Source organism: Ochotona curzoniae, unplaced genomic scaffold (genome assembly GCF_017591425.1).
Source record: "Ochotona curzoniae isolate NIBS_2020 unplaced genomic scaffold, NIBS_Ocur_1.0 scaffold_4505, whole genome shotgun sequence".
NCBI lineage: Eukaryota > Metazoa > Chordata > Mammalia > Lagomorpha > Ochotonidae > Ochotona > Ochotona curzoniae.
Window position 1 is genome coordinate 14,686,033 of NW_024467118.1, and position 25,624 is coordinate 14,711,656.

The 25,624-nt window shown below is 40.4% G+C and overlaps 1 protein-coding gene across 2 annotated transcripts in view; it reads right to left on the reverse strand.

The window, feature by feature from the left end:
• Window positions 1-263: 263 nt before the first annotated feature.
• The window catches only part of SEPSECS (Sep (O-phosphoserine) tRNA:Sec (selenocysteine) tRNA synthase), a 30,291-nt gene continuing 4,930 nt past the window's right edge, over window positions 264-25,624 (reverse strand). For both annotated transcript variants that reach the window (XM_040966449.1, XM_040966450.1), the window contains 7 exons: window positions 23,834-23,987; window positions 20,334-20,436; window positions 16,010-16,139; window positions 15,782-15,873; window positions 3,552-3,645; window positions 2,290-2,380; window positions 264-942 (listed from right to left, as the gene is read on the reverse strand). In XM_040966449.1, coding sequence (XP_040822383.1) covers window positions 669-942; window positions 2,290-2,380; window positions 3,552-3,645; window positions 15,782-15,873; window positions 16,010-16,139; window positions 20,334-20,436; window positions 23,834-23,987 — 938 coding nt within the window. In that variant the 3' untranslated portion in view covers window positions 264-668. The remainder of the gene's footprint in view (window positions 943-2,289; window positions 2,381-3,551; window positions 3,646-15,781; window positions 15,874-16,009; window positions 16,140-20,333; window positions 20,437-23,833; window positions 23,988-25,624) is intronic.

The following is a 25,624-nucleotide window of genomic DNA, read 5'->3' on the forward strand; positions in this document are numbered from 1 at the left end:
CAAAGTTTTCTTGTGCATTGGCGGGATGTTACGCAGCTCTCCTGGCCTCTACTCACTAAATGTTAACAGCACTCACCATTTGTGACAATGAAAAATGTCACCAGATGTTGTTTAGATACGGCACATCATCCCCAGTGGAGAACCGCTGCTCCTGAATCAAAACTGATGTTTAAATTCAACTCCTCTTCCTTGGGGAATGTCCATTTTACAGCACACTTAAGCGACACATACCTCTACACACAACCACTCATCAGCACAACAGACCCTTCTAAACTCTTTATGATCAGAAACCTAAGTATTTTGTGAATAATAAGAACTGGCTGCAGGGTTTAGCAACTTACACTTCAGAAAGAATCAGAAGTAATTATAAGCCATTAAATTAGTCAGAAGTGAGTATGATGCTTCAATGACAAATATTCTAACAATCAGAAACAGTGTTTGTTGTTCTAACCTGTTAAGGCTCTTAAGGATTGAGGGGGTTCTAACAATCATCACTGACTGGCTTAGGACACATTCTGTCCCTTGATGGAATATTCTCCAAGAAATTCTCAATCCAAAAACCCCATGAGTTGTCCTCAAACTGCTTGCGTGGTCCTCAGCCTCATTACTTTTTGCTAATTATCCAAAAGAAGCCATTTGCATGTCATGAAGACACACCCTGGAATATGTCAAGCATTTTCTAGTTTAAAAATCATTTCAATGTCTGCATCTTCAGTTTTGTCACAACTGTCAACTCCAGGTCCATCAGCTTCTTGATTTTGTTCTCTTCTTAGCGTCTTTAAACACTTGTCCAGTCTCTTGATGAATAAGTCCACATCTTGTGTCGTCATTCCAATGGCTGATGCCGCATTGAGGTAAGCACAATGGTAACTATTGGTGTGGGACATAAAGCCTCTGAAAGTATAGCCACTCACAGTTTTCACAGATCCAAGAGGCACAACCCTGAAAGGGAAAAGATTATCCAAGTATCCATTAATATCAACATAATGTCTCTCATAAACAAAGGGATCTATGTTATATGATATGTGTAATATCTACTCATTAAGAAACTTTAGAAACAGCCATAAACTACAGGCTTCTACAAAGAGACTGGTCAGCCTTTGAGTGAATTTATATAAAACACTGCTATTTGATATGCAGTAGTCTTAACTGAACCATTATTTATCTTCATTGGAAGAGCTGTAAGCTCCATGAATCCCAAACACCTTCACATCTTCTTCAGAGGGATAAATGCAAATTCAAATTTGTTTTTGAGCAGATCTTGTCTCTGACTTCATATATCCATACTTTAACTGAACACTAAAACCTATAAGCCAAAGTCCTTTGCTTCACTGCTGCAAGTCGAGCCTTTCGAATATTCAACAAACTAAAATCCCAACTGTGCAAATGAGCAATGCTATGAAATAGAAGGATTGAAAGCAAAGATTCAGCAGAAATTACATAACTGCTCACAGTGGGGTAAAGGCCAGTCAACAACGGCATGTGCATTTTTCAAGCTTGACTTCACTAGCATTCTTAGACACCAGAAGGTTTTTAATCTTTCTCTTCTTTTTGTTAATGTCAGTTAGCATCCCATAAACAAGACAGAGAGTGGCAATAGCACAACAAGATCAAGAAAACCACTTTAGATGTGTCAACACTGGGCCATGCATGGACAGCATTCATCAAGGTACAAGCTGAATTAATCTAAGAGTTTCCTTTCTGACAGCCATCCTTTGATGTGAAATCTCTGACCTCTGGTATTCAGAATGAACTTTTTTAACAGAAGCATGTAAAGAAAATTATCACAGCAAGATATTTCTTTTCAAGTTATTTTTCTGTGACCTCCTCATAGATAAAACAAAAAATAGTTTCATTTTCAGGTCAAAGGTACATAATAGGGGAAAGTACATTTGCCCCCTTTTCTAAAGCAGTATTTGGGCAAGGATCACACAGCATTTTTAGTTTAGGAAATACACTTTTCCTTAAACTTTCATTTGAATTTAGTATTACAGATTTTATATATAATATGATAATCTGAACTACTGAAGAAAGTATCTAAGAAAGGAAATAAAGACAAACCTAGACAGACAGGTAATGAAGTGTGTCTCTGGACATGTATACAAACAGGTGTTTGCTGTGTCTGATCCACACTAGGCACAGCTAAGCACCTAACAGGCTCACAGACTCCTGCTCACCACTGTCCCCGCGATGGACTCTCTGGTATGCAACACATCTATAGCGGACGACAAGTATTGGAGCTAACTGCGAGAAACTGAATGAACCTAGATCCTGTTTAAATACACTCACCTGGCTCCAGAAACCTGTCTGGTAAAAAGCATCGAGCCAAGCTGAGTGACAGCTTTGTCACAGTGTTCATCAAATGTCCCAAGGGTCACAGCTGAAAAAGACAAAAAGCATCCTAACAAGCTCTGAGCTTACTGCACAAAAGGCACACACAGACAGACATTACTTCTTACGCACTGTTGAGTGACAAAGTACCAACTTAGCACACTTAATAAACTACAGCAGGGATCTGAACCATACATTTTTTACATAAATTAACATACTCAGTGAAATTTTCTAAAAACAGTAGATGCAGTAATGACACAATCAGTATGACTCTTAAATAAAAGTCAACCAAGTTTTAAGAACTTGCAGTATGAGAATGTGAGACATATCCCAGTACCTACATAAGAGCAGGAGGCACTTCTGCCTGTGAGCATGGAAGCCCCTGCTCAGAGGCTGTGCTGGGACAGCACACAGCACCACAAGCTGCAGCTCCCGTCACGGAGCACACTCTCACCAAGCTACACTTGACCTTCCAACAATGCTGCATGTGCAGGATCATCTCTATTTCTGAGACAGGGAAAAGAAGGCCAGTGGCCAGTGCATGGCAGAACTGATATCAAACTACCCAGCAGAAGACTGGAGTCTTTTTTATTATATTTAAGTGTTGAAATAAACAGGTTTTCATAGAAGCCCATCCCTGAAAGGGGCTTCATTCACAAATCATTCACTCTCTTTACTTTCTCCTCAGAATATAAAACATTCTAAAGATATCCACAAATTAAAAGACATGATTATACAGTTTTATTAAAAGCTAAATGCACAAAAATTAATGTTTCCATCATTTTTATTAGTCCTTATACTACATGACAAAAAAACAGTCTGTCCACAAACAAATGAAATGATCACAATTACAGATTTATCTAATATGCAGCGGCTAAAGGAAATAATACCACCATTTAAAAAATTTTAGGGAGAGGTTTATTAACTGGAGAAAAGCTTTAATTATTTATATAGAGTTTTGTACTAGTGACTAACATTCTGGCTAGAAGCAAGACTTAAATTACTGTTTTCCATGTATTCATTATAATATTTAATGTTGATTTTGATTCTTTCAGCATATAGCTTTTATCTTAGAAATACATGTAAGCATTTCTAAAGGTTAAATAAACTTTTTCAATTTCCAAATTAATGCTGTAATGAATTCAGAAGGCGTCCTCTTTTTCTACAAATACCATCTTACTCCTAGGAATGAATCAGAAGTACTAAAGTTTTAAAATTACCTAAAGATATGGGATTATGAGGTGTATGCAACAGTCTCTCATTGTAGGCTTCCGACAGTTTCTCTAGTTGGCTGGACAAATAAGAAAACATTTCCTGCCCAAAAAAAAAAAAGTCACATGTAAAACAAATCAAATAAATGCGTAGCTACTTGCTAGATTCAAGACACAGTCTGATTGGTATGAAGTGTGTGCTGTACATCACCTCATCCATGTGCTCCAGGATCAATTCTCTCCTGCCCTGGAGCTCTTCCATGTCCATCCTCTTCTCCAAGTCTCAGAGCTACTCAGCTACCTCCTCCCTACACAGAGCAACACATCTGTTCCCTCACAAGGATGGAGAGCAGGCCTCTGCAAGGACTTCCTCTTGTAACTAGGTAACACTAAGGTCCCAGGTGATAGGACCAACCACCATTCCTACCCACTGACAGTCACTCCCCCACTCCATGCACAACACCAGCCACAGGTTTCAACTTTTGCACCTGCTTTCCTTGCTCGCCCTGCATCTTTCCCTGAGCCAGTGCTACCACCCTAGTGAAACAGCAACCTTGTCTGCCCGCCTCCAGTTCCCAATCTCCCTCCAAACACTCCATTCCCTATTCTGATTCCTGCGGTTTACTTAACTACAGTCTGAATTCATCTCACTTACCTCCTTCAATGTAACACTGCTTTACAGCTATCTACTAAGATGCAAAGTTTTCTTGGAGGCAGGAATTCTGCCTTCTTTACTGCTGTAACACCCAAAAAATGTAGCAGACATCAGTACACATGACACTCAAGAAGTATACACCTAAGGAAAAGATGGATATTCTGACTCCACACGGGGTCCCACAGCAGTTTCTTCAGGTCCAAAACTGACCAATTTCTCTTGTGTTTTTGTTTTGCCTTTTTTTTTTTAATTTAAAAAGCAGAAACACAGGGACAGAATGAGAGAGGGAGAGGTCACCCATCTGCTGGATTACTCCTCAAATGACTACAAGAGCTGGAACAGGAATCAGGTAGAGTTAGGAACCCCTAATTCAACTAATTCAACTAGTTATCCACATGGGTGGCTCTTGTGTCGCCATCTGTTGCCTCCCAGGGTCTGTATTAGAAGGAAAATGGAACTGAGAACTCCTTTCATGGGGTACAGGGCTTCTAGACACCTTCTTGAGTCAGTACATGTAATGGCTGTCCCAAATTCCATCTTTTGTTGGATAAACGTTACAAGAAAATTCTCCCCAGGTTTCTAAATTACTAATGGATCTATAAACATTTTTTACTCTTGTCAATAAAACATATATTTTGTATTCCATGCAACAGAATTTTAAACCAATAATTATCACTAAAATAAACTGACTTTTTATACTCAAAAAGTTAACAATCAAAAATGTCATACTTAATGAAGCTATCAGTAAACATTACAGTTACACGAGATAAACCTTTCTCTTCTGTTATTATAAGCACTGAAAGTGTTCTGTTAAAAAACACTTAAAGAGGCAAAAATGTTCTAATTCACAGTAATCGTGCGGGGGGGGGGGGGGGCGGGAATAAGTAGGGAGGTGGATTGGAAGTGGAGCAGTTGGAACACAAACCCGTGCCCATATAGGATGCAAGTGCTTGGAGGTGGAGGATTAGCTGATTGAACCAACATGCCAGCCCCTCACAGGCTTCTTAAACTAACATTCCAATACAACTTTAGAACTTGCAACAAAAAGATAATCAAACGGAGGCAATAAACTCATTCTTTAGTACCACACCAAAGCTGGCAGGGTATAACAGCTAAATAACTAGTTTAGTAATTTCAACTCCATATTTTTTAACAAGCAATCATTTATTTTCATTCACATGGTAAAAGCTGATTTTTCTTCATCTATATTACTCATCGAAGCCTTAACCAGCTTTTGCATGTCTAAGTTTTCCTTCTCAAATTCACCAACCTTGGAGAGCAGGAATAAATGTGACAGTTCAGGCAAACTGGAACTCTTATACATATCACTTCATTTGTGCCCAGACAAGCACCACCACAAAACTTACTCCCTTGGCCTTCTTTTACCCTTAATCATCTATTAATGAAGCAAAGTGTTTTTCAATGTATGTATTTCATTGATGAAGAACTATTTAAAGTATGATTCTGTCCAATGTGGCCACCATATTAAATGCCAATGAGGACACATTTGTAAAATACAAGGAATCTTATCACTACTTAACTTGTACTAAACTGAGTGAGTCATTTTTGAAGAAAAAAAAAGGGAGATGGAGGAGGGGATGTTTCCTTAGTAACTTCCCTAGAGGGTGCTTTGAACTTACTGATGCATACATGGTTATTAAAAAAATTAATTTTCCCAATGTTCAATTTCTAATACTTTAATAAATCAGTTTTAACCAGTTCTATCAATCATTTGCTAATGCCACTAGAATTCAGTTTTAACTTCAGTTAACATTAGAAATCTTTAGACCATAACTAAGCATCATATATCATAGTATGGGAGTAATTAAAGAAAAATATTTTAGAATCAAGGTCACATGTAACAGCAAATATTTACAGTATCCCTTCTTTGAGTAAATGGTCCTGAGAGGTAAACCAATAAGCAAAGCTTTTAAGTATGGTAAGATATAATATACTAAATTCTCAAAGAGTCCATGTAATAAAGTCCTAAATGCTCTTTTGGTAACATCAATGTATTTTAAAAATATCTTTCCGATTATACCGATATCCTACACTAATACTTGGCTAAGCAGTTTTTCCCTGATATATTAAAGGCACTACAGCACCTGCACTCTTTTTTGCTACAGTTAAATCTATAACTGACATTTATTACAAAATACTTCTGTAAAGAAACAAATTTATAAGTAAGCCAAGCAAATGTATATAGAAAGATCTTACTTAAAAGAAATGAAATATTATTGATTTTCTATGTCCCTGTGCTGTATTTAACTTAATTTTAAAGGGCTTTTCACTAGAGATAAACTGAACTGTATACCCTGAATGCTAATGTCAGCTATATTTCTAAAATAAAAATACAAACTTCCACACTATAGTTCAGGATGTTAACGAAAAGGAAGTTGAAGTTCACTGAGCATTTTCTTTTGTCTTGCCTCTGGCAAGTTGATTTGCCGTCATGAAATCCAACAACTAGCCTATTTCTCCACAGAACAGCCCCACACAATGAGACAAAAACACTGCCTTCAGCTGCAGGGACCTGCATTCATGACTGGAGTCTAGTAACTGTCACGGAGACTCAATCTCTCCTTTTCAGGCCTACAAATCTAAGACGGTGGTCTCAGTGTGATGGCTTAATGGTTAAATCCTTCATACTGCAAGCACTGCAATCCCAGTTAGGTGCCAGTTCGTGCCTAGGTTGTTCCACTTCCCATCCAGCTCCCTATTTATGGCCTGGGAGAAAGCAGCAGAGGATGGCTGAAAGCCCTGGGCCCTTGCACCCATGCAGCAGACTAGAGGAAGCTCCTGGTGTTGTGCCGGATTTTGAAATCCCCAAATAATCATCAAGTCTGAAGTCGGTACTAAGGCATAAAGGTGGTTTATTCAGGTAAGCCTAGGTCTCCCAGCCACCTCCCCCAGCCAGCATGGCTGGGCGCGGGAGGGGCAGCCGCAGCCGAGGCTGCTAGGATCCGCAGGGAGGACAAAAAGAAGCACAAGCCAGAAGAGAGAGAACCAGAGAGCCCAAGTCCCCCAGTTCTTATACATTTCAGGCTATTAATTATACAGTCATGATTTAGCAGGCTTCTATTGGTGAGTTTGAAACAACTTTCAAAAAGTACAAATCGATGAGCTATTGGGCTGTGAATTTTATCAAACACCAGGTACCTCCTCCCTGAGGAGTGGTCTGCCTACGTGACCTGCCAGGTGTCCTGCCGGGTGTCACGTAGACTATCAGGCCTGGAGTTCACACAGACCCCAGCCAAACCATTAAGGCAGAATCACAAAAGGCAGAAAACGTCTACTAGGTTCTTCAGCGTCAGCTGCTGCGGCCACCTGGAGAGTGAACCAGTGGATAGAAGATCGTTGTCTCTCCTTCTCTCTGTAAAATCTGACCTGTCTTTCTAATAAAAATAAATCTCAAAAACAAAAACAAATCTAAGACTGTGCTCCACCTTCTCTGTTATAGAGCTGTGAAGTTGCATTTGATATTCTTTCAGAACTTAGTTTATTCTCCAAACTTCGGCTCACAAATTCTACCCATGGAGCAGGTGTTCTGCTGTCACTCCTCTCCTACACTTCACCAATTCCACGGATATTTGCAACAAGAGATGATTACTCCTCCAACAAGAAAGCTAACCACAAGACTGGTCTTCTTGGGCAGCAAAACTGAGGTAAAGATAAGCTTCTAAGACTGATCATTTTTATGCATAGAGAACCTCAAACAGCTCCCTACATTTTAACCCTTTTTCTTAAAGGGATCTTCCAATGAATACATGGTCTTTTCTCCCCTCAATGGAGTGAATGTGTTGATCAGGCAGGGGCAAAGGGCCAAGAGGCTCAATTCACACACAGAGTTCCACTCCCTCTGATCCTTTCACCCTTCAGAAAGGAAGGTTAGAGAAGGAACGGCTTCACGCTGAGTTCCTGTCTGGCTCCACTGTGAGAAAGATAAAGCCTTTGCTGGAGAGATAGAGCCAGATGAAATAACCTCTAAAAATACCATGCTGGGGAATAAGGGCACTGAGGGTTTTTTTTAATCCAAAGTTTTCTTTTAACATTCCTTTTTTAGTGCACAGTAACACCAGTAACATAAAAAGGAACTCTCAGTGATGGTATATAAATAGCTCTGGCTGGAGCAAAATAGCTATGCCTCAGCTCCTTCAGAGCTGAACCAATAAACTATCACGATTACATTTTCACAGTTCAAAAGCAAGTCCATTTAAACAAAAGAGGCCCTTACTTCTGCAACAAATCCAATAAAGAACAATATTTATGCTACATATATGCAATTATGGTTTACAGAGGCCATCCGCATTTTTCAAATGAAAGACCTGCCCATTCAATGAAGCCGTTAAATAGCACACTTTTATTCACTTACAGTGTCAGAGTTCTCAAATGAGTGTTTCAAAATTTTATATATTCTCTGTTCTAAAATTCTATACATAAAACCAATTAATACATTAGAGAGCCTCTGGAGTTTTAAATACCAACACAGCAAGGAGAGTCTTGAGACAGAGGCAACCTTCAGTGCCTGTCCCTGGTTGAAGGGGGCGGCAGGGGCAAGGCAGAGGACGAGACTAGGGCAGAGGCTTCAGCCTCATGTAGTGCTGGGTTTCAAAAGCAGGAAGTCTGTGTGTAGGAGGCCGCTGTGGGACAAATATTTAACCTCTCTGGCCTCAACAAGAACTATAAAATGGGGATAATCCCTAGTGCATAAATTTGCAAAATAATGAACCCAGCAGGATGTCTAACACATAGCAATCGTTCATAAAAATTCTGGTTTCTGGGCTCAGCACAGTAGCCTAGAGGCTAAAGCCCTCACCTTGCACGCACTGGGATCCCATATGGGCACCAGTCTGTGTCGTGGCAGCCCCATTTCCCATCCAGCTCCCTGCTTGTGGCCTGGGAAAGCAGTTGGACAGCCCAAGGCCTTGGGACCCTGCACCCGTGTGGGAGACCCGGAAGAAGCCCATGGTTTTTGGTTTTGGCTTGGCTCAGCTCTGGCCATTGTGGACACTTGGGGAGTGTATCAGGGGACACAAGATCTTCCCCTCTGTCTCTCTTCCTCTCTGTATATCAGACTTTCCAATAAAAATACATGAATCTTAAAACACACACACACACACACACACACACACAGAGTTCTTTACCCAAAAAATAGAAAAGGGTAAAATTAACAACCTCACACTGGCCACAACCCAATTCTTGAATCAAGAATCAGTCCCTATTTATTCCACCCTACTCTGTGTATCTAAATGAAAGGCAAAGAACAAAGTTTGGCATGTTACAAAGACAATTACCTCTTGATTTGTGAGATGGAGTTGGCCGATCCAGAACACCACTAGAGCACATTTTTCCCAGGAAGTGTTTACCCAGGGAGAATAAAGAACACAGTCCCAATGAAGAAAAGAGCAGAGCTGTCTGCTGGATCCACTCACTAGCTGAGCTACATATCCTGCAGCTCACTCTCAAAGGATGCTAAGCAAAATGCACACACGTATGCGCCTCTGAAGGAGCTGCACATTTTAAAGTCATACCCTAAATGTTAACAGAAAAAACACAAAACACACAGAAATTCTTAAGATCCTCCAAACATGACACCCCTAAAATCATCAACTCCAAAATCCTAGGTGAAAAAAATTGCTTCTAGTACACAGAAAGTCCCACACCCAAAATCACAGCACCTGCTATCTACAACTAACCATCATCTTAACTCACTTCCTGTCCACAATTTTTTCAACTATACCTACACAGGGAAACCCTTCTCAACAAAAAATTAATAATGAAACTGAAACCAAGCCCCCAAATGGCATTTCTGAGGGAATGGCACACTCAGCGTTCCAAGATTCTAACCACTGTACTCAGAGACCAGTTACCTAGTGCTTTTCCAACAGGTAACACTTCAGTGATGAAAATTCTTTAGGTGTTTTTTTTTCTTTCTTTTCTTTTTTTTTTTTTGGGTGGGGGGACATCATTTTTGAGTTTTACGTAAGGAAATGCCAAGTCCTAAAAATGGAATTCCAGTTCAGGGCACAAAGCAACCTCTGGCAGCCCCCAGATTGACTGAAGCCCACCTGGCCACCATACCAACCGGATGACACTGAATGGGCACTCACAACAAGAACCCTTGTTTCAGGGCTGACTTGCGCTGTCTGTCCTAAGGTGCACATCATCTTGTGCCTCGTCGCAAGTTCTCTTTCTGATAACCAAAGCCTGAAACAGAGCAGGACTGGACAAGCCTTGGTAACTGGCCCTGCACCCGAGGTTGGTGGCTGCAGCTCTCCGTTTTCCTCCAGCCTCCTTAAAATCCCCAAACAGCCTCACCCAGCAGGGTGGCAGCTCCTGAAGTGGAAGTCTGCCACGTGTCACCTGTCAACAGACTGAAATATTCTCTGTCCTGTACCTTTAATCTTTGTCCTTGTCATTTTGATCTGATACTTGGGACACGGAGCAAGCTTTCAGTGACAAGATCAGCATCAAAATGTTATTTAGTTTCTGACTGATGTTCCACAAAGAACTCTATGTAAAACAATGGATGGCTACAAAACTTTCCACCTGGCTATTCATTTAACAAACATTCCACAAGAACCTACTACCTGTTCACCCGTCCAGCATCAGATGCTATGAACAGGAGGACAAACAGCAAAACTTCAGGTCTGGTCTACCAGCTTAGCAATCCACAACCAAGTTTCACACCACATATCAAATGGTAATATTTTACAAGCTTAAACTATGGGCTCAAACTATCAGCTTAATCTGCTAATTTAAAAAGTTCAATTTAAAAATTATCTAAATTTTATTTTAATTGATTATAGCAAGCATTTGATATTATTAACTTATACAGTTTTCATTTAAGAACAAATGTAGAAAATACTAAATGATATACCAAATGGCAGTATAACAGCATACGAAAAAATCATAAAAGTTTCTACCTACATAATAAACTTTAAATGTATAATTTAAAAACACTGTATAGTAGTCTTAATTGTCAGAATTATATAATCCACTTATTTAAAGGTTAATTTTAGTAAAAATTTGCAGAGTGAGCAATATAAAATAAAAAGCAGCTAAGGAAAAAAAAGCTCTAAAAGATTAGAGATAAATACAGACAACTAACAAGCTATATCTCCATGCTTTGGTATTCTGGATACACATACAATCCACCTAAAATGCCACAAAACGTTAGCTGCTTATGGTTAAGTATTGAAATGCTATGACATTGCGTGTCACTTCAGAAAGGTTATGGAGAATGGCCAAGTTCCAGCTGTCGCAGGCATTTGGAGAGTGAACCAGCAGATGGAAGACTGTCAGCTGCTCTTTCAAACAGATCAAAAATTAACATTCAAAAAGTATCAGCATTAGAAATCTAGTTTAAAAAGGGAAGAAAGCCCTCTGACTCATCTAATTGCCCAGCCCACAGCTGCCAGGCTGGACCTGGAGACTCAAATGACTCAGTTCTGTTTTCCCTCTTGATTTTCCTAGTCTCCAGAAGCCTCTTCCGGCATGGCAAGAAATACGGCCGCAGGGTTATAGGATTCTACCATAAACACCAAGAACTCATCCCTACAGCTTACTACCTGCAAAGTTAAAGGCCTTCTATCCCCTGAAGAATCTACCAAATCCACCAGAAGGATTCAAACTCCTCATGCCTACCAGAGAAACCAGGCTGGCCAAACCGCATATCCACCGCTGAGGAGGAGCAGGAATAGATGCGATTACAGATCCACTCGGGACCACCTGCTGCCAGGAGGGCACCTCCCCAGGCACAGTATCTCTGCACCAGCACATACATCTCCCTGAAATGCACAGAGCTTTTTGGGTCCAGAATAGCTCATTTTACTCATTGTTTTCCCCCATTCATGTATTAGATTTGCAGCTACAGCTGGATTTATATTTCTATAGAGTAAGTTACTTATCTATCTAAGAAAAAGGTGGTTAAGTCTAGAAGTTAAGACAGAGGATAAGAAATCCAACTGCCTAGATTTAAATCCATGCTCCACAATTTACCTTACACATGCTACTTCTGTTCTTCCATTTCCTATGAAAATAGGTTGACAATACTACCTCACAGGATATTGTTAGGATCTAATGAATAAATGAAAATGTGCTTGGGGGCAGGATTTGGGCACAGCACTTAAGACAGCACATGAGACACCCACACCCCATAGCAGAGTTCCCAAGTCAAATCCAGCTAGTCTGCTTTTGAACACGACTCCATTTTCTTTCTTTCCACACATTATCACTGACAAGTAAACGTTTCAGTTTATACATTACACTGCTGATTGCTGGTCTCCTCCATATACAACGCATGCCTCACAAAAGCAGGTCGTGTTGTTTGCTTTATTCACTGGTATACACATACTTCCCTACATGCCTGACGTTACATTCTCAACAGATGCACAGTAAATTAAGTTTTTATTCAATGAAATTAATTCCACACTCAATTTCACCAACTACATTTCACAAAAACATGCACTGTAACTTTAGACCCTACTTGTCATTGTTCAGATGGAGGAAAACAGCCTGATGGGACAGAAATGGATATGATGTCCCATGAAACTGAAGAGACCATCACTTGAAAATGACAGCAGTGGACACTGTGGGGCCATGAGCCAAGCTGCCACCTCGTGTGGCATGCCGGCATCTCGTGTCACTGTGCTTGGCCAAGGCCTCTGTTTCTGATCCCACATCTTGCTGATGCACCTGGGAGTCAGAGATGACGGGCCTAAGGTGCCTGGCCTCCTGCCACCCATGTGGGAGACCTGGGGCAATCTCAGCTATTTCCAAGTGGAACATCTGTGTGTGAGAGAGACTTTATCAATCAATTAAATTTCTCATAACAAAAAAAGAAAATTTATACTGACAGAATATCTGATACATAAATCACTAATCTTCTATTAAATTACCAAAATGCAGATCAATTACCATAATCATAATGTCCAAAGTCCAGAAAGTAACTCTCCTAAAAAATATGCTAGACTTTTAGTAACAGAATTGGTCTAAAGATACTAATCATTTCTTTCACAAATAGGAAAATAAAATGTGTGAGTTTTAGTAATTTTTCCTGGATGAAACTACTATGTATAGAAGAGCTAAGGGCTCTGGCAGCTGCCTGAATGAAACAGAGGACAGGTTTCTCCTCACGTACAAACACAGCAGCATCCACAACACGAAGAAGGTCCTACAACACGTCTCCTCCTGCTTACAGCAATCTACGGACCATGACTGGTGACCACCTTCTGGAACCTACAAAATCAGACTTCTATTCATATTAAATAAACATTCATTACAGGCTTGTCTTAGTTCATATGTAATAATATTCCAGGTTTCCACTCTATGAATTTTTTAAAATCTTATTGATTTGTTTATTTTACCTGAAAGGCAAACGGAGTTCTCCTATCTGTCGGTTTACTCTCCTAAGTGCCCACAACAGCCAGTACTGGGTTAAGATAAAGCCAGGGGCTGGGCCAGGCTGAAGCGAGGAGCCAGGTACTTAACCCAGCTTTCCTATACAGGTGGCAAGAAACCAGCTGCTTGAGCCATCACTGCTGTCTCCCAGGGTGTCCATGAGCAAGGAACTGAAATTGGGAGAATAGGGACTCAAGCCCAGGCATCAGACACAGGGCAGTGGCATCTCAAATGGCATTCAACTGTTGCAATAGACACAAACTCATGCTTGTTAACAACATTTAAAATACTTCATCACACCCCAAAACCACCTCTGGCAACCAGCGATCTTTCTTCTGTCCTTACATATACGCCTTGTCCAGCAGGGCATATAACTGCAACCACTCAACATGCAGGCTCCGTGTCTGGCTTTTTCCATCTAGCTAGGGCTTTTCAGAATCAGGTTTTTGCTCTATCAGGAGCAGGCTCCTTTTTATTGCTGAGTACAGATATACCACTTTGCTTATCTAATTATCAAACGATGGCTATTTGAGTTACTTCCAGGTTTTGGCAATTACAAATAGTACTACACTCACATAAATATTTTCAAATAGATATAAACTTTCATGTCCCTTGAACTTACAGCTATGAGTGGAACAGCTAGGTTATGCAGTAAGTACATGTTTAACTTAAGAAATTGCCAGAATGTTTGCCAAAGTTGCTGTACCACTTAATGTTTTCTACCAGCAAGGTCTAGGAGTCCTGTTAGCTTGAAAGCTTTGCTGAGATTTAGTATTACGGGCTTTTTAAAGTGATATCTCACTGTGTGTGTGTGTGTGTGTGTGTGTGTGTGTGTGTGTGTGTGTGTGTGTGTGTGTGTTTAAGATTTATACTGAGAGGAAGATCTTCCATCTGATGATTCCCTACCCAAGTGACCACAAAGGCCAGTTCTGTACCAATCCAAAGCCAGGAGCCAGGAACTTCTTCCAGGTCTCCAATGCAGGTGCAAGATCCCAAGGCTTTCAGCCATCCTCAACTGCTTTCCCAGACCACAAGCAGGGAGCTGGATGGGAAGTGGAGTTGTCAGGATTAGAACCTGCGTCGATATGGGATCCCGGTGTGTTCAAGGTGAAGACTTTAGCTGTTAGGCCACTGCACCACGCAACACTAAGACTTCACTGTGGTTTTAATCCATACTTTCTTATTGACTAACGACAATGAGCATCTTTCCCTGTATCATGGAAATCCTCACAATAGAGAGTAAACAATTACTCTCAGAAGGTATTAGCAAGTCAAAGATGGAGGTAAAACATGTTAAAAGACTTGTGAGATGGGCCAGCTCGGTGGTATAGAGGGTAAAGTCACCATCATCCCATATGTGTGTCAGTTTGAGTCCTGCCTGTTCTACTTCCAATCCAGCTCCCAGCTAATGCACCTGGGAGAGCAGCCAAGGATTGCCCAAGTATGCTGGCCCCTGCATCCTGGCTCCTGGTTTTGGACCAGCCATTATAACCTTTTGGGGAATGAACCAGTGGATGGAAGATCTTGCTCTCTCCCTTTCTGCCTCTTCCGCTCTAATTCTGCTTTCCAAATACATACATATACCTTTTTTAAAAATTGCAATAATATATTAAAACACATAAAGTACCATTATAAATCTAAGAGACTACAATTATCATTAAGAACTAGAAAGCTATACAGCATCAAAAGAATCAATGTGGGCCCTTTAACTCTCCCCAGCAGGGAATGAATGACACATATTAACTCCGACCTGACCCAGAGCCAACTCTCCGGAATCCAAGCAGTCTTCAGAGCTGAAGACAAAGTCCAGTTCCCAGCACCACTTTTCTCTTCATAACTAACATAATCAACTTCTGATTGGCCACCTTCTGAGCTGATTCCTCTTCCTATGACTGACTCTCACAATCAAAAAAAAAGTCTTCAGGCTACTAAATACTGAGAAGATGATTAGCCCACTTGTCTTTCAAGAGCCTCTATCTTTAAATGAGAAATGGAAAAATTTTTAAAGAATCTTTACATAGGAGTTTCAAAATAAAAAGTAAAAACAAGAATAACTGTCTAAAATTCATCAGAATATCTGGATAAAGAAGAAGGTTCTAGATCTCAGTAAGCTCTCCAGGACCATTTTAGGTATCTACACTCCAAATGTGATAACCAATGGGCAAAACCATTATTGGCTTACCTTCCTTTCCTTTAACAGCTTCTTATAACCACTTGATCCAAGTGATAGCAAAGTAATGAGGACGTCTAAAGATGGTGACGCTGAAGCTCTTCCTGAACAAAGATGGACAAATTCCATTAACGGGAGCAGTGGGAAGCTTTGGAAACTAAGATGCATTATAGTAGCCTAGGTACAAATGGATTTCTGTGTGTTGTGTTACTTTTTCTTAAGAACGACTCATTTATTTACCTGGATACATCTTGCTGATTTCCTGAATGAAGGTATCGTTAAAGCCAGCAATTATGGCGCCACCTACTGGAACCATAAAATTTTTGTCCAAGCTCTGTACGAAAGCGTCTATTCTACCAACCCGAGCTCCCTAGAATCGAATAATGTATAACATTACATACAGGAACAAACAGCTGCTACTAACAAATTAGATCCCACAACAAAAGAAACGACAAGTACATCAGGTGATAACTGTGGTGATAATTAGCCTGACTTAACCATTACAGAACACACCTTTGTATCAAAACAACATACTGCAACCTACAAATAAATATTTTTGCTTGCTAACAACTCTTAAATTAAAAAAAGGTTAAAACAATGCAGAAAATAGAATTCATAAAAATTTCACTAGAAAAAGACTGCATATTTTATAATTATCCAATAAAAATTTTTAAGCATTAAACCAAGTTTTTACATCATGCATCATACATCTGACATGCAGAACAGCACTGTCTAGTCTATAACCTGCTTTCGCACATAAATCACTTACCCTCAACAACAACCCTGTGAAGTAGACAGCGTTTCAGCGTAAGTCCAGGTGGGGATTTTATCAAAGCAGAGCTTCACACTTTAACACTGTGCTGCAGAGAAGGGAGTGCCCACACCTCCCCTCCACGGTCAGTATTTACAGTGGGGGCCACAATTATTAAGCAGTTTCAAACACCCTCTATGGGTTCAAGGGTGACCACAATAATCTAACATCAGCCAGGCTGGCAAACATGAAGAGCCTGCCTCTGACAGCCACACACTCCACCACCTGTTTGAGCACCTGAGGCAGCAAGCTCCGCTCCTAGTATGACTCAGGGAACAAGGGAGAAAAATGACATTCTTGACATCAACTAACGCCAGCTCCACACATATACGTGTGACAGTTCCAAAAGCCATGTTTCTGTGTAATTCACGTGCCCTCATATGGTAATCTTAGATGATCGCCTTGCACTGCAAATGAACTTCAAAATGAAAAACCTAATACTCTAGTGAAAAACTGGATTTTTACCTAGAAATAGAAACCAAATTCTGGTCCACATCCAGCACAGTCTATGACCTTCTGTCTAAAGTACTTCATTTTTGCCCTCTTAAAAAAAGATACTATCTAAATTTTAACTAAGGTAGCTTTTTTTTCTTTATCTGCAGCCACAGAATTTCAATCTGTATTCACAATCTACATTCCTTTTAATATTACAGCCACATTTGACCTTCCCTTTCACCATCTTTTCACATCCATATCTCAGAGGAATAGCAGCAGAGTGCTGGTCTAACCTAAGAGACCAGACCCAGGCAGCAAGCAAGCAGGGGCGGTTGACTGCCACCGAGGCTATCACCCGCGTGTGTAAATCTCACCTTCCCCTGCTACCTTCCTATCCCCCTAACAAGAATCCCACCCTACCACAGGACACCAGAAAGAAGTATTCAAGAGCAACAGAACACATAACTGAAAAACACATGAGAGGTAGCATGTAAAAATAAAGGGGGGCAAGTCAGAGCGGCTTTAGGTTACCATTTACACACCATCCCAGGCTCCTGAGAGAAAACTGAACCTAAGCTGTGAGCAGTTCTACAAAGAGGGCACCAGGGCACCAGGACCCGCTCTCCACAACAGCCAAGGCAAGGGGACAGGGACCTCTTTTTCCCTTCAAATCAGTGACCACCCAACCACAAAGGGGAGAATGCCAAATGGATGGAAAAGCTGAGGTAAAACTAGAAACTTTTCACGTCTGCTAAATGAAAGGCTCAGCCCTCTATCCACTCCTTTACTCACTCACAGAACAGCTGAGCACCTGCCACCTGCCAAATGCTGCTCTGAGCTGGAAAGAGCAGCTGGGAATACAACAAAGTTTTCACATAATAACTACCACCAGAACTTACACACGAATTCACTATGGATCAGGCATTATTTCAAGCTCTGGGTACATGACACATGGAGCCCTCACCATAACTATAAGAAGCAAATGATACTGTAATACTACCTATTTTACAGATGAAAAACAATCAAGGCACAATGGTTTTAAAGTGACCTGTTCGAGATCCACTGGGATTCAAACCAAGGCAGATCAGCCACACTATGAAGTCTAGCCAGGCAATAAAAGACACAGCAAGGACAAAACCCCAAATAACCTGGCTGAAGGCAGCCTAATTAAAGGTAAAAAATGTAACTCCTGAGGCACTAATGCTCTTCCTGAATTATCACTTCCTTGCACCCTGCATCCACCTCAACAGCCTGCTCAGAATGACCGGAACCCAATCACTTCTCACCCCTTCACAGCCGGTGCAGCACACCAGCGCCTTTCACACGGGCTGCTGGAACACCTTGCACTCTTGCCTTCCTACACTCCAGTCGCCACCTGATACCTGTCACTGTATTGCTCCAAACTCCTCACTGGCTGACAAGCATACCAAGAATTAAAATCCAAAGCCTTACTGAGCACAGCTCAAGTCCCCATGACCATTGTTCCCCATATCACCACTGGGGTCCAGCGATTCCAGCTTTCTTCCTATTTCACACACAGTTCAAACACACGCTTAGCACTTGCTGCTACCTTCTCTCACTAGAGAGCTGCACAGTTCACTCCTTCATATCATTCAGGGTGCTGCTCAAAGATTATTTCCTGAAAAGGCCAGCCCGGATCACCCCACTTAGTGTGACACTCCCATGCCCCAATACCAGAGCCTTTATCAAGACCTGCTGTACCCGCTTCCTGTCTGCTACCCCAGGAAAACAGGATGCCAGGATGCTCCCTGCAAGCAGGACTGTGTTGGCATTTACCACCACATTCCCAGCACAAATTCTGCTGCACGGCCCACCAGCAGTAACCCTGGATGTATTTGTTAAACGAATGTCAGTGAATCAAGTCTGTGAATAAGTAACACTTCTTCCAAATTCTTAAAGTTGCTGCTTCCAACTACATTTGAAGCTACAGTTCTTTCTTCACTGACTGATTCATTACTATCCCAAGAAAGATTTGCAGTTTTTATTTTTAAAGGAAAATATGGGGTTTGAAGTCAAACTGAGATGTATAAAGACTTTGACAAGTTACAGGATCCTGGGCAAGTTACCAAATCCCACTGAGTTTGTTTCCTTCATCTCAGAACGGGAACAGTAAAAAGTACACACTAAATTGCTAGAATCAAGTTCATCGGCAGCAGAGGCCTAAGAGGGTACCTGACACAAGGCAGATACTCAGTAAATGCTATTACCAACAAGAACTACTGAGGTGAGTTAAAGTTAACTTAAAGTTCTTAGAATGTCATGAAACAGTAACAGGCAGAGTGCCTGGGTTTCAGTCCCAGCTCCACTTCCATCCAGCTTCCTCCTAATGTGCACCTGCTAAGGTACTAATGTGCTCAAGTAGCTGGGTCACTGTTATCCCTGTGAGACCCAAACTGAGTTCCAGGCTTCTGGCATCAGCCTGGCCCACTCCCAGCTGCTGCAGGCATTTCAGGGAGTAAAATCAGCAGATGGAAAATAGCTTTAAGCTTGTCTCTCTGCTTTCCAAACTAATAAATATTTTTTTAAAAAAGAAAAGAAAACTGATGAATATGGCAAAATGGGAAAGGGGGCATACAAAACACTAACAAGGAGGGGTGAGGTGTTATTTTAGATAGGATATCTGAGGAAGGTCTCATTAGCCTGTAACAAAGCAAAAGCAAAGATATAGAATAATCAAAACAGCAAAAGCCTGGAAGTGTACACACGTACAGCAAAAGAAGGAGAGAGAAGAAACAAAACTGGAGAAGCAGCTGAGGCTCAAACACATCCAACCTTGCAGGGCACAATGCTGACTCTTCTGAGCAGTGACGGGAAACAGTCATGTTTCTATACTAGAGATTAGCTGACAACAGTTGATCACAATCTAGCTGAAGATAATAAAAACAAAACAGAAATACCTGTCAACTAGTATAAGAGTGTCGATAAATGAAGTTATTTCTATTTTTTAATAACAAAATAAAATAACTTCTTAAAGAAATAAGCTACACAGATTTAATAACAAGGTAAAATAATTTCTTAAATAAATACGCAACATGGATCATACGAGAAAGATGAGGACGCTGAAAATGAAACATTCTCAAAAATTTAAAAGCTAAGTTATTGGAATATTTGTACATTGATTCTGGGCTACCAAAACTAGGATACCATATTGTCAGGGTAGTGACTTCTACCGAAAGACTTTCCCATGATCCCAGAAGCAGAGGGTGCTGTTTTGACTATACTAGATTGTAAGAAAAAGAAATAGTCTTGTAAAGTGTCCCAATCCAGTTTTTCCTGACTCCTTCGGGATGCGCTTACCTGCTGAATGAGATGCATGCACTTGGAAGACTGCAGTCCGTAGGCATTGTTGACTATGTGGGGAACGCCATAATTAGCACAAATCACAGCCAGTTCTTTTACTCTATAAACATAAATATTCAACAGAAACACATACTCAACCTGTGTTTTATAAATTACAATGTAGAAACTTGGTTTTAATTTAATAGCCATCCTTAATGTAGACTAGGAAAAAATGACAAACTCTTAAATTTCTACTGTAGTATTTTAGCATATAATCAGGTAGCTTAGAAAAACAGAGCAAGGCACTTTAGAATAAACCTCAGAAGGCTTTTAAATTAATATTACCAATAAATGAGAAAAAATGTATTTATGAAAATTTATGTAGATGGTAACTATGGAATCATTTTTAAATTTCCTATGTAAAAAGTAAGATTATTAGTAATGACCCCTCACAAGGTGGTGTGATTTATTTTACATGTGAAGTTTAGTTATCTGAGAATAATTTGCATATCTAAAAATCTTAAGAAATTTAACATCAAATGCTTTATGAAATATGCATTTTCAAATAGTTTTTAATGTATTAAAAAATACAGAACATTAAAATGTTTCAGTACCAAAATAACATTTTCAGGAAACTTGAATGCTTAAGAAATCTTTTAAATGGTGATGGGTTTTAAATCCACTCTTACCCACTCTTACTTTTTCTCTTTACACCTCTCCTATTTGGGAATAGGACAATTTGGGAATCTATGCAAAGTAAAGTAATAAACTGGAGCTGGAGCAGAATACAGACTCACTATTTACAAAACCAAACGCTATTGGTGACTGAGGTCACTCTAATAGAATGAAAACAAAACTAAGTCCTATGAGTTAGTAAAATTAATTCTTTCAAAGCTTTCCTTCAAAATGGAAAACAATCAGAAGAGGCCAGCACTGCAGTGCACTGCATTAAGTCACCAACCACCTGGGCCACAGGTTTCCCATATGAGTGTTGGTTAGTTAGAGTTCTAGCTGCTCCACTTCAGACCCAATGTTCTGCTAATTTGCCTGGGGAAGCAGTGGAAGATGGCCCTAATACGTAGGCCCCTGTCACTAACATGGGACACCTGGATGGAGTACCCAGCCCCTGGTCTCAACACAACCCAGACTTGGCCACTGCGGCCAATGGAGAATAAATCTCTCCCTACTCACCTCCAACTCCCCAGCCCCCACCCACCTTCCCTGCTCTCTAAAACTCTGCCTTTCAAATAAATCAATTAATTAATTTTAAAAAAACACAAAATTTAGAATCAACAGCAGGCAATTAGCCCTAAGAGTGTGACACCTACAGCCTGTGCCTGATTAGGCTTCACCCCTGGCTGCAGCACCTGACTCCAGCTTCCCACTGATGCTAACCTGGGAAGCATCAGTGATGGCTGAGGCAGCACCAAAATCCACATGGGAGGCGTGGACTAGTCCTTGCTCCCAGCCCAGGCCTGGCTGCTGAGAGCATTCGGGGAGTAAACCAGTGGACAGGAGCTTTCTTGGTCCTGACTGCCTGTGTCTTTTTTTCTGCCTGCCTCTTAAATATTTTTTTTAATTAGCAGGAAGGAATTTTTATACAATAAAGGTTCTTTTCTAAAGGATGTATTTCAAGTATACACTGTACACTTTTATTACTTAATTATGCTTGATATATTTTCTAGTAGATATAAATTAATGTTTTAAAAGTATAATTAGAAATTATTGTGTTCACCTGTCAGAAGTCTTCAATTTGCTTCCCTGAAGTTTTATGAATTAAAAACTCATTTTATCCTTCACTTTCACAAACCTCATAAATCAATACAGAAATCCTTTCTGTTACTTACACTAATCAAATGGTGTTTTTAACAAAGCAGACCTTCTGGGAGACACCTATCTTTCCTTATGAAGATAAAAGGTACTTTCACATAGTGATCTAATAAAAGCATTCCTGAACAAAAAGCCTCTATAAAGAGATTCTAGAATAATATCAAAGCTCTATCCTGAAAAGCAAGTCACTTGTGAGTAGTTGAAAATACCTTCAACTCATCAAACATGTTAATAGCTAGGATATTTAAACAGTATTACGTGAAAGGCAAAGAAAGAAAAATATTTTCCAGGTAAAAATCAAATTGTATTCAACAACTTAAAGGGCTTTTCAGTTAAAAGAAACGATAACCTTGTCTTCTTTAAACGTGTCTTTTAAATGAATTTATCCAACAACAAGCTCATCTAATTAATTAACTAATAAAGACAAAATAAGTCCATGAAGATTGTGAAGGAATTAAGCTTGAGCTAAGGAAATCATAATGTAGTAGTTTTTAAGCTTAATAAAATCAGAAATGCAAAGATGCTTCCATTCCCCTAAATTTCACCTTACATTATTTACATAACACTACTTAGAAAATAACAAATAATTTTTCTGACTGACAAAAAAAGTCTATGGTTTTCTCAAATAAAGATTATATATGTAAAATTATTATTATCACATCAGGCATATCATAAACATTCAAAAAACGTTACAGTCGAAATGAAACAAAATTAAAACTATTCTCAAGAATTATGTAATATATCTACAACCAATTTTAATTCTATCACATGACAATTTTTAGATATCAAGAATATCAATGCTGAAATATAGATATTTAACAGTTGAATATGAATTCTAAATGATCCATAAACACTTGTAATATAACTTTAAAACAATTCACAAGTGCATGACAGTAGCAAAGTGAAGTTTTAAGAACATGGTTTTAAGATTGTTTCTTAAAATCTGCCTATAGTAAAAGTTAATATGCATTCATTACTGCCAAATAATGTGATTCCATAAGAACCAAAGTATAACCTGTTGCTAGAGAAGTCTAGTGAATACAGATCTGAAATCACTAGCACTTCTGCTGTAAATGTGAAAATGCAGCAAGCAAAGTTGCTTTTCAAATCAGAGAGCTACATTGCTAGACCTGAGCCTGTATTCAGGATAAAAATCTATGGCTTTCTTCAGAAAACATTCATGTTTTCCTTTTGCTTTGATTCTTTACCGGCATTATTGCCAAAATGGAAGCAATTATTGGGTACAGTTAAGTGTATACCTGAGTTAATCATACTAAAAAGTCAAAGGAAATCATATAATCCTAACATTTTTCATTTTTAATATGTTAACACTGATAATTTCTACATCTAAAAACTAACTGTAAGATCAAAGAAGCAGGGATTGCAATGAAAACAAGTATAAAGAAACTTCTATTTTAAATAATAAGGGAAAAAATGCAAGCAATCAGAAACAGGATAAAGAGCCAAATGCCAGACATTGCGTCTAAGTGGATCTCTGCACCTATTACTTGTGTTTGCCCTGCATGAAGCTGTTATTTTCTAAGCCTTTACACTAACTCTCCACGAGGTCCCTCTTCCCTCAGGACAGAACAACTGACATCTCACTGCCCAGTGTCATTTCACTCTTGAAAACAAGCATGTTTAAAAGACCGATCAGCACCTAAGGTTAATGTTCATAAACCACTCACCTATCTGGCACCCTTGGAGCAAAGCAGGACGTGGTGGAATGAACACAGAGAACAGAATCAGGCCCAAGCTCCTGGATCTTGGCTTCTACTGCTCTCAGGTCAGTGCGTAGTTCATCACCTTCCAAGACATTCTCAATCACCACGGGCTCAAAACCTACCCAAGGCAAGCAGAAACCAAATGTCAGGGGACACTAAAACAAGGGAAAAACCTAAAACTCGAGGAAGCAGTACTATTCTACTAACACTCTCAATCCTAACTCTGGCTGCTGAACCTTCTGCTTGTAATGAAAACCTGGCTCAATTCTGAAATTAATCAAAGGCAGGTCAAAATTAAGCAAAAAAAGCAACTATTCAATGAACCCACCAAGCTAACTTTTTGATACAACAATAAGAATTCTGGGATTCAGAATTGTGGCAAGTGGTTAAGCTGCCACTGCAACATTAACATCGTCCTGGGGCTCTGATCCAACTGGGAAAGCAGTGGAAGAAAGCCCACGCACATGGGCCCCCGTGTCCCTGTGGGACACCTAGATAAAGCCTTTGCCTTCGATCTGACCCGGCACCGGTTATGCCAACTACTGAGGAGTACATCAGCAGACGGAAGAGCTCTCTAATTCTTCAAAAGAAAGGAAGAGAGAGAGGGAAAGAAAGCAAGCAGGGAGGGAGAACGAGAGAGACAGAGTGGATGAACAACTCTGGGGTGAGCGTCTGGCCTGGAGGCTAGGGTGCCAGTTGGGACACTCACTCCCCTGCACCTCTATGCCCACCACTCTCATGGGAGACCACACCAAGTTCCAGGACTTGGTTTGGCCCACTGCTCATGGGAAAGACCCACACTAAACTCAGGGACTGGCTTGGCCCAGCCTCAGCTGCTTCCAGCTCGGAGTACTGTTGCTCTACCTCCCAAATACATTAACAAAAATAAACACACAAACAAATAAAAATGTAGTAATTGTGAAAACAAATGATAAAAAGTTCTCTACAGAAATAAGACACTGATGACAAAAAGGATTACTTAGTCCAGTTCAACTTCTGTATAAAGAGAAATCTGTTCAGCCTCCAGCAACAAGGGTCATTTTTATTTTGTAGCAACATAAATATAATTAGAATACCGAAACACATCACCATCTGTGGGGAGCGGGCGCTAAAGCTGCTCCTGGGATTTGGGAAGGGCCGTTGCAAGACGGCAGCTGGCCCAGGGCCAGGAGGTGGAGTTGGTCTCACCAGCAGGTAAAGAGGAAGTCACAGGGCTAGGCTAATGCCCCTGCTGCGATTATGTCATTGCCTATCACATAGCACCAAGTGGGCCCACGGGGAGAAGCGACTGGTGGAGAACGATATAAAAGTAGCCGGTAAAAGCTAGGTGGAGGACGATGAAGGACGAGCTTGACGATGGACAGACAGTAAGACAGACAGATGACCACGACAGAGAAAGACTGGGGAGTGACGAGGAGAAAGACTGGGAGCTGACGAGGAGAAAGACTGGCGAAAGAACAACGGACAGAACAGGAAGAATGGGGCAGCAGAGCGGAGAAGAAGGGTTTAGATCTTCGGGTGGAAAAGTTAAGGCGTACGGGGAGGAAAAGCGGTAGAGAGGGATACAGAAGTGGTACGGAGAGACCAGGACAAGAATGGAGAAATGCAGCACAAAGTACAGGAGGAAGAACGGGAAGAAGGGTGGCAGAAATAGGGCTAGAGAAGCGGGGAGGAAAGCTTAGACCAGTGGGGACAGGAGCAGTGGAGACAAGGATTTAAACGCAGCCGCTTTTGGCAGTGAGGGAACCGGTTGCG